The following is a 9,668-nucleotide window of genomic DNA, read 5'->3' on the forward strand; positions in this document are numbered from 1 at the left end:
TGCTAATTGATATACCCTGGAAAGCATGTCTACTTCTAATGTATCAAAATTTCAGCGGTTTCCCTCAAAGTGCTTAGTTGAACGTTAAAATTTATATTAGGTTGTTGTTGTTGTAGTTGTAGCCATGATTCTCTGAAGTTAGGACTCAGATGCACACGGAGACTGGAATTTGGCCAATCTTAGATTGGTAAGCTTCGCGCACAGATGATTGTATTCTATGTTACATTACAAGCTGACCCGCAATTCTCGTGGAAGCTACTCAATTATTATATCACCCTGGCCTAGAGTTTTGGCAGGTGTTCCATATTAAGCCACCCTAATTCATGGCACTCCCATACGAGGAGCATGGATGAGGGAAAGCATAGTTAGAGCTGCTTGATTTGTAGAATCCTAACTTCCTACAAATCTCCACCCTTACAACCCTAGGGCATCTTAGGGAAGGTTTATATTAGGTAAATAGTGACCCCGAATGGATTTTGGTTATCCTGTGATAATAGTTAAGATTTTTTTTACTTACTAAACTTTTAAAGGGAAAGCACCTTCCCTTTTTAAAATCAATTCATAATGGACCATTAAATTCAAATTAAAGATGTTTAAAGTTTTAGTTTGTCGAAATACCCTATAAAATCATAAGTCAACATAATCCTACCTACCTAGTTTAACTGCCGCTTTCAGATAATTGTTGTGTGGCTGCCGCGCCCTGATTTAAACTCCTAAAGGCTTTTAATTCAAAAAATGAAGCTACACCTTCTAAACTTTATATAAAAGCTTTAAATTATTTTTTTCCTCAAAATAATACAACAGTTTTATATGTTTCTTTTTTTAATTTTTAAGATATCACTGTCCTCTAAACCGATTAAATTTAACAGTTTAGTGATACTTCTAATAGATTCCGCAAGGGTTTAGGCTGTTGATTTTAAATTTCCAACCATCCCCACCGAAAATTTACTTCTATTTGAATTTAAAGCCTCTATTTTCTAGTTGCGCTGCCGCTCTTATATATACAAATAACAAAGTTTTAGAAAGAACACAGTAATAGTGTCTGACTGATTATGACGTAACCAAAACAATAGCCAATGAGAGGCCGATATTGACCAATGGTAAAATTTATAGTGGCCTCTCATTGGCTATTTTTTTTTTGTTACGTCATAATCAGTCAGACACTATTACTGTTTTCTTTTAGAAAGATGCTTATATAAGATATTAAACAAAAAACGAAGAGAAAATGAACAGAGCCTTGTAGAGGGGCCTGGCAATATGTCCAGATAATACAGCAAACAAAGTTTAATTGAAAGCACAAAAAATACTCTCTTATAATGTTAGACAAGTTGTGTGTAAAAATATTGTATATATAAATATTTAATCCCTTAATAACAAAATAAGTTGTAAAATATTGCATTACTAAACTTTTTTTTACTATTTACTTTTTTTGCTACATTCTATGTGCACCCAGATAAGCGCCTGAGGGCTAGCCTTACCGGTATGCTAGGCTAGCCTACAGCGCGCAACATTTTATACATTCTCCAAGACCTCCAAAGCTAAGCACAGTGATGAACAATAATGGATATTGTAGATATGTACTTTAAAACCTCTAATTCTATTCATAATATTTAAGAATTGCCTTTCACAATATAATAGAAAGGCAAATACTGATGACTTATGAATAACTATTTATAAACTTATCATGCAAAAAGTATGTCAGCCATTCACACTTTCACGAAATATTATAAAGTTGAAGAAATTATAAGCAGGCACAATACTCGTTTTCATTAGAATATTGCTTATAAGTTGGCCAAAAGGGACACAACAAAATTCTTCGCAAATGTTTTAGTCATAAATAAGTACAGTACATATTGTACTAAATAATCTTTAAATTTCTTTATTTATAATGTTTAAGGCGAAGTATGAGGTCAAAAGCTCATCTTATGCAAACTTATATTTAAGCTGAGCTTCGCGTTTAAGAATTTGTCATTCTTGTATTATCAATACGCACTAACTGAGCAATTTATAAACTTCAGTTATTTTCAAAAAAGGTAAAAGATTTCTAAAAATGCAAGTTTTAGATAAAATTGTTTCAGCTTTCTTAAAAAAAAGAGTCAATTATTCTAATTATTTCAAAAATATAATCTTTAAAGTATTTAGAAAAATTTAAACGTATTTAACATGACGTTGAGAAAAATACGGATTTGTGTGGAAATATTGAAGAATTGACAATAAGACCTTAATTTTAAAGAGTTTATTAGCTTTAGAATTAAGTAATATCTATTATTTGAAAAGTCTTAGACTTTTGACTTTTATTCAGTCATTTTGGCGCCACAAAGTCGCGAATAATGCAGTTTTATCATAGACGAAGAAGTAAAGAGTTGCACAATGGGCTTATATCAATCAAAATTAGAGTACTATAAATAACTGGCTGGTTTGCAAGATATATCTAATTAGGTACTTTTTTAATAAATAGTATATATCTATATATGCAAGGACTACCATGGGGGGGGGGGGGTTAAAGCGGTGCCACCCACCCCCCATATTTTCTATGCATAATGAAGATTTTTTAAAGTTAATTAGATAGACTTATTATCCCATAAAAAATATCTCTATGGTCTACACTATATCTTTATCTTGGTCCATTTGTTTGTGCCAAGGTAAATGAAAATAAAAATATGGTAAACTTATGTGCTATGTAATGAAGTAATCATAACTTTCTTGTGAATATTCCTATAAATTATAATGATTTATTCTACAATTCTAAATGTAAGTATAAAATGAAAGTATGAAAATCAAACATATAAACTAAACTTTCAAAAGACATTCAGTTGACCTCTTTCTTTTATCTTTAAAACAAAGTAGCTTTATGTCTGTCCGTCCATCTATCTTAAGCTTAAGATCTTGGGCAAAGCCACTAGAGTCTCTATATTTTAATTGCTAATTTCATACTTTAACAGAAAATAATATTCAATATTGAGTTTTTTTAAAGTTCAAAACCTTATCTTGTTTGTTCAGCCAATGTAAAATTTGTCAAAATGGCGCTGCTTATTACATAATTAAGATAAAAGAAAGAAAAAATTGGTCAGAGCAAACACAATGATATGCTTATAGCAAGTATTACATAATTCAACTATTTTATGTGACATTCTATATTCTTTCAGAGCATCAAATTAAATTGACACACTATATCATTTTTGTCAAAAATTGGTTGAACTTTCCAGTTTTTCCTTATCTAATCAAATGTTTATTCATATTTTGCTGTTATTTCAAATTATTTATAATTGGGGTCAATTTAGGATTCAATGCTTGCTAACTTTTACGTTAATATTTAAATTTTTTAACATTATAGTTTGGAAAGAAATATTTTTAAATACTTGTGCAATAAAAAAAGGTGTGTCAAAAAAAGTAATAGTACATTTAGTGAGTAATGGAGACTTTAAGGTACAACATAAAAAAAATGAAAATAACTGGAAATAATTCCTTTAGAACTATTTCACTTTTTCCTGAGAGTATAATTACGTATTCTAAGAAGATATAGAGCTGTGTGTTTGTGTTTTTCCGTCAAGGCCAAAGAATTTATTTGAACAACACTTTGACTTGTTATTTTCCTAAGTATTATATTATATAAGATTCTAGACACTTTTAATGTACTAGATTTTCTTATAAACATTTTCTTCACATACATTTATATTGTTTTCTTCACTATACAGAGTTATAATTAAATTTGTTTGCCTGAACCAAAACAAATCTACCAAAAAAAATTTCATGTCAATTAAATTTCAGGTTGTAAATACAATTTTCAAAATATATTCTTTAATTTTATTATTAAACAGATATTTAAACTTTTAAGTATATTTTTTTTAAATCTAGCTTTGACAAGACATCAAATTAAAGCATCAAAATATGAAATATCTACGGCCTATTTGATTCCAAATAGGCATGCAATTTTCCTTAACTGTGCCAAATAGCTTGTTTGTACAGTACAACATATGCAGAAAAAATCTCCTTTGCAGACATTGGGCTAAATTTTATTGAGTTCTGAACTTTTTTTCATTTTATGATAGAAGAAAAATGTTAAAATTTAAAATTCAGGACAGGAAACAGGTTGTTCCACTTATGAAATTAGGAATTTTGCTAGATATTGTTTACCTGTGCATTTCATTTTGCAACAAAAATAGGAATGCGCACATTCTGCCTTTAGAGCTAATTTAAGATTAGCCTAAGGGGAAGACAGTTTTTCTCTTTCTATTTCCTTACTCATGGGGATAAACTCACCCTACTTGTAACGTCACATCTATTTAGTGACTAAATTCTATATGTAAAACTAGTTGGTCTGATGTTAATGCTTTTTCTTTCTTAGTTTGATTACAGATGGAAGTATAGACCAATTGCAATTATCTAGTAACTTTGCGAATTAATCATCAATTTAAATTCAAATGCATTAAAACCGGGGAACAATATTGGACTGTAAATTATACTGGTACCCAAAGTCTTAAAATTACGATCTCTCAATCGTATGCATACCTACGAAGCATCAATTCTTTTCCATCCACAATTTTAATCTATGCATATAAAGGGTAATTTGTTTCTCTATAACTTTAATACATCAATTAATCGTGCATTGTCTTATCCCTTCAGTCACTAATTTCTGTGTTAGTCTAAAATATTTTGCTGTCGATATTTTGTGTGCAAACGATTGTATAATCTAGTGGTAAAGATTATCGATAAAGATTTTCTAGAGGATTAGAAAACAATGTAAAAAGGTCAGGGAGGAAGGGGATATTGGAATAAAAATTAACTTGGTTGGTACACAAAGTTTTATGACCACGTTATCTCCTTTCTTTGCTTACAACTTTGGGTTTTTGATTGTTTAGATTCAAACTGGTAGTGTCAAACTTTTCAACCCATAATTTTAATTTTAAGAAAAGGTAATCTTGTTAAATATCATTGAGGATGGATATAAATTATTCTATCTCTTATATCCCTGGTATAAAAGTAATTTAGATTTATACTGGCGTCTAAGCTTAGGAGGGTGTGACTTTTACAATTTATATAATTTATTTATCTTTTTTCTTAAATCCAGAGCTGGATCTTTAAATCATTTCAATGGTGCGCCAAATCGGGGTGAGCCAACTTTCCACCAATGAGAGCACAGCATTTTACGAAATGCTACGCTGTGATTGGCTGAAATTCGGCGCACCCCAATTTGGCGCACCATTAAAATGATTTAAAGATCCAGCTCTGGTGAACTTGGGTTGGAACAGGTTGTGAGATTTTACCAGTGAGTTAGAGAACATTGAACTGTAAAATATGTTGGTTCTTGATTTTTTTTATAAATATACTCGCTAATTTGGCTACACCGACAAACCTCCAAATGCGACAAACATCCTAATGCGACAAACCTCCTATTAGAACATTTGTCGCATTAGGTCGTTTGTCGCATTAGGACGTTTGTCGGTGTACCGCTACTTTGTTAAGTGAAAGTTTTTGAGTCTTCTATTAAATCTTAATTGGTTGGCACAAATTAACAGTGTCCAAACTTTCCCCCCAATTATATACAGTAAAGGTACTTTTTTTCAAAGGTGATTCAGAATTACGATTAAGAAATATCCTAATCATTGAAAATTTATAGTGTAAAGACAAAAATTCCTAATTTAACATTTAATTTTAGCTTTTTTGTTAAAATTCCAGTTAAATACCAATTGTGCTTAAACTTTTAAAGGGCCAAATTAACACACAACGTGACAACTTTGTTGCTTTTAAATAATCATTACCATGTGGAATACAATTTTGTTTACAATAAGTTTACCTTAGGCGGTTCCCTTGTAAGCCTTTAGAAGAAAATCGTATTTGATTGGGTTAGATTTCATAAAGGTTTGAAAAATACTCGCAGTGTTAATACCCAAATTTTTCTTAATGTATTTATGGATTAGTAAAGGGCTTTATATTTTACAATGAAAGGCAATAACTAAATGAGTCAATATTAAGCAACATTAATTAACAATAATTTTACTAAGAAATATTTTTCTCATGTCCTTTAACCATGGACAGACAGACAGTCAAACTACCAAAATACATGGTTCCAGGACAAACGCAGGAGTCCCAAACGTCGGAGTGGACAAACGCAGGAGTGTTAAAATATTAATTTAATTAAGTATTTCTATGCAGATTAGGTTAGGTTAAGATATGAATGTACAAATAAGCCCCTGCAGGGGTTAGGCATTTAAAAAACCTATAATATGGTCTAAAATAGGTTAGGTTAGGTTAAGTGTCCACTCCTACGTTTGTCCACTCTGACGTTTTGGACTCCTGCGTTTGTCCACTAAGACGTTTGGGACTCCTGCGTTTGTCATAGGACCAAATACATTCTTACCCTATTGATAGTTTCATCTGAAGAGTTAGGCATGACAGTATAGTCATAGGCCCGGCCATCCGGGAGTTGAACCCGTCCCCCCTGGCTTCGAACACCAGGTACAGTTAACTAAAATATTAAAACCAATGGAGATACAGAAAGTCTCATGTGTGACGTCATAAAACTACGTCGAAATCAACCCCTTTTTTACGGGGTTTCCTTTAACGATTCTCCTCTCATCCTTCCTTTTAGACGTATTTTTATGACGTCGTACATGATACTTTCCGTATTTCAAAACTAACTACATCTGTGTTTTGGGTGAAATATTTTCTTCAATTTTAAGAAAAATAACTAATGAATGTTTGTTAAACTTTTTTTTCATTTTGCCGTCTTATTAATAAACGAACTGACAATGATTAATAATAAAGAATCAATAAGCTAAACGTTTCTTTAAAAATATTAAATAATTTGCAAATGGTATTTCCAATGGCTCCACATACAAAATCTGGAGAACCTTTGATTCACCGGGTTTTCAAATGTTTTGAATGTATTTCGAATGACCTAGAAACATAATCAAGATATAGAGCAGCTTCGCTGTAAAAAACTATACACACCCGGTTCGCAGTTTGCATGGCTTTATTGTTCAATCGCTCCATTTGTTGGCGTTGGCGGTTATCTTTTTGAAGTCTAGCACCTCAATAACACACTGAAGATGACACACACCATTGTCAGATTTTTTTATCTATGGCGTCCATGCGTAGGTGTAAAGGGGTGTTAAATTTTGAAACGTCATTTTACCCTGATTTTCCTCATCAACTTTTTAAACCTCTCATTCACCCTTCTCAAAATAAAAAGCTTTGACTTCCAGAAGAGTTAATAATATTTCTGTGACCTATACAGAACTTGAAAAAAAAATCCTGGAAATCAGAGCTTGATCTTTAAATCGTTTTTATGCCGCGCTGAATCGGGGCGATTCAGAGGTAAACCGTAGGCGCGCTGGTGGTAAGCCACAGCGCACCTGATTTTTAAAAGATTTTCGGTGCGGTGTTGTTAAATCGCTTGCCCACTCACTAAAATATCGATCCGCGCCAGTACAACTTTATTACTTAAGCAGTGTCAGTAAGGTATTTTATATAAAATACCGTGTCAGTATAGTATTTTATATAAAACATTAATATATAATTTATTTTAAAAATAACTATAAAAATGTTTTCACGATAGTTTTGCAATAAAATATTAAAGTAATTAAAAAAAATATTTATTTATTAAATAAATCACCCCGATTTAAACCGCCAATGCCACTCGGTGAGTGGCATTGGCGCGCCGGGCCCGCGCCACTGCCCGATTCAAATCACCCATGCAAATTCGATTTAAAGATTGATATTAATAATTTGATGGTGCGCCAAATGAATCGCCCCGGTTTAAATCACCTATAAACGATTTAAAGATTGAGCTCAGTCCAACAAAGCAGGGATAGACAGTTAGTCTCCCTCTTTCTTTCATAATATCTAATGTCTAACTGCTTACTGACTTCAACCAAATTGTTGAGAAAAAAAATTTTGTTTGATTTTAAATGTTGAATTTTACTTCATAAAGTTTATATAGTTAAATAAATTTTTCAGCTATACTTTTTATTATTCAAGTTACCCTTCTCAAAATATTTACATTATATTATTTTTTAAATTCTGACATTTCCTTAAATAATAACATTCAACCTGAAATTATTAAAAATTAAAAAAAAACGTCCCTAAAAGAGCTAATTAATTTATCCTCATCTAAAAGTAACAGAATGTTTGTTAGCCTTTCTGTCTGACCGTTTGTACCCAAGGATCTCGCTAACCGCTGAACCCATATAGTTCTTTTTTACAATGTAACTTCTCATAGTACCTTGGAAGGTCAAGGTATATCCCTTTGAGGGAGGGTACCACCAACCTTCCAAAATAAATTGCAAAATCCCCTACAAAATTTTTTGAATTGAAATAAAAAGGTTTAACTTTTCGAACCACACCCCCTTCCCTCCTCAAGTGCCCCTAGAGGCATTTTAGGCTTTTAGTTTAGCATAAAGGAAAAAATCTAGAAACTGTACAAGAAAATTGAGAGAAACCTAATTACTTCTTGATAAAATTGCAAAGCAGAGCCAGGCCTCCACCTTCAATTCTTGGGTTTTAAAAAGTTCTAGAATGTATTTGCAATTGGCGCTAAAAAACAGTACACATTTTTTAATGGCGTCAAAAAGCCACCCTTTCTTTTTAAAAATCTGGTATAAAATAAAAAAGTACTGTCAAAAAATTAATATGACAAAGTACAATTTTGAGTCTAAGAACTAAGAAAGAAGGGTCCAGGTGTGGAGACTTTCTAAGGTTAAGAGAAGCTTTGCTACTAAAAATAATTTTTGAATCTTGATTTTTTTTCCTGAAGATTTTTACAAATTATCCTATTTTGTTTCAATCTCTAACCAATAATGAATAATCCTTTCCACTTTTATCAAACAATTTTTTCAGTTTCATGGTGAAAAAAAATTATCAAATATAAAAACTAAACAAGACACTAATACAATACTTAGTTTAATTAACTAGTTGCATTGCTTATTGCCTCTAGGTGAGTACTTTGGAGGTCAGGAAAATACCCTAAAACAACAAAAAGACATATCTAAAGCTTCCAAGAAAAGCAAAACCCATTAGTGACAGAAATTTCTAAATCTTTATACAAAAAACTTTACTACTTTATATTATAGGATGAATAGTTAATTATTTTCCGTTAACTAATCCTATTTCCATATTTTCCCAAAAATTTTTATATTAAGGAGGAAGGATTTATCCCCCCCCCAAAAAAAAAAAAAAAAATAATTCCTATAAAAAAAACTTTGGCGCGCTTCGCACGCATTTTTAATACTAAATATTTCATAATTAGGCAGGTACCCCCCAGAGGTAATTTTTTTTTTTTTTTTTTTTGGGGGGGGGGAATTTGCGGCGCTCTTCGCGTGCCATTTTAACCCCCCCCCCAAAAAAAAAAAAAATTACCTCCCCTTAAAAAAATTTTAACCCCCCCTCAAATAAAAAAGCTTGGACGCCCCTGGCAAGACCGTTCAGGGTCTGCTTTTCAGAGCACAACCCCCTGAAATAAAAGACCCTCCCAACAATTTTCTACTAAAACAATTTACTCCTTTTTATTTAAAAAACGACAGATATGTTTCTAAAATAATTTTTAGATATAATGAAATTAAGCTTACCCTTTTGGCTACAATATGAAGTTTTGCCAAAGGTCGTGAGTTCACTTCCCTGGCCTCGTGTGGCTATGCAGAACACTTTATACTCTAGGTATTCACTGACTG

At 31.8% G+C, this 9,668-nt stretch overlaps 1 protein-coding gene across 2 annotated transcripts in view; it reads right to left on the minus strand.

Moving 5' to 3' along the window:
- Window positions 1-9,668, minus strand: part of LOC145334686 (sodium- and chloride-dependent glycine transporter 1-like) — a 73,941-nt gene extending 64,273 nt beyond the window's left edge. For both annotated transcript variants that reach the window (XM_080180256.1, XM_080180255.1), the window contains exons 1-4: window positions 9,567-9,668; window positions 8,033-8,052; window positions 6,952-7,043; window positions 6,359-6,466 (exon numbers count right to left, since the gene is read on the minus strand). In XM_080180256.1, the coding sequence (XP_080036382.1) occupies window positions 6,359-6,466; window positions 6,952-6,993 (150 nt within the window). In that variant the 5' untranslated portion in view covers window positions 6,994-7,043; window positions 8,033-8,052; window positions 9,567-9,668. The remainder of the gene's footprint in view (window positions 1-6,358; window positions 6,467-6,951; window positions 7,044-8,032; window positions 8,053-9,566) is intronic.

This window comes from Acartia tonsa, chromosome 12 (assembly GCF_053477335.1).
Source record: "Acartia tonsa isolate MP-2025a chromosome 12, ASM5347733v1, whole genome shotgun sequence".
NCBI classification, from domain to species: Eukaryota; Metazoa; Arthropoda; class Copepoda; order Calanoida; family Acartiidae; genus Acartia; species Acartia tonsa.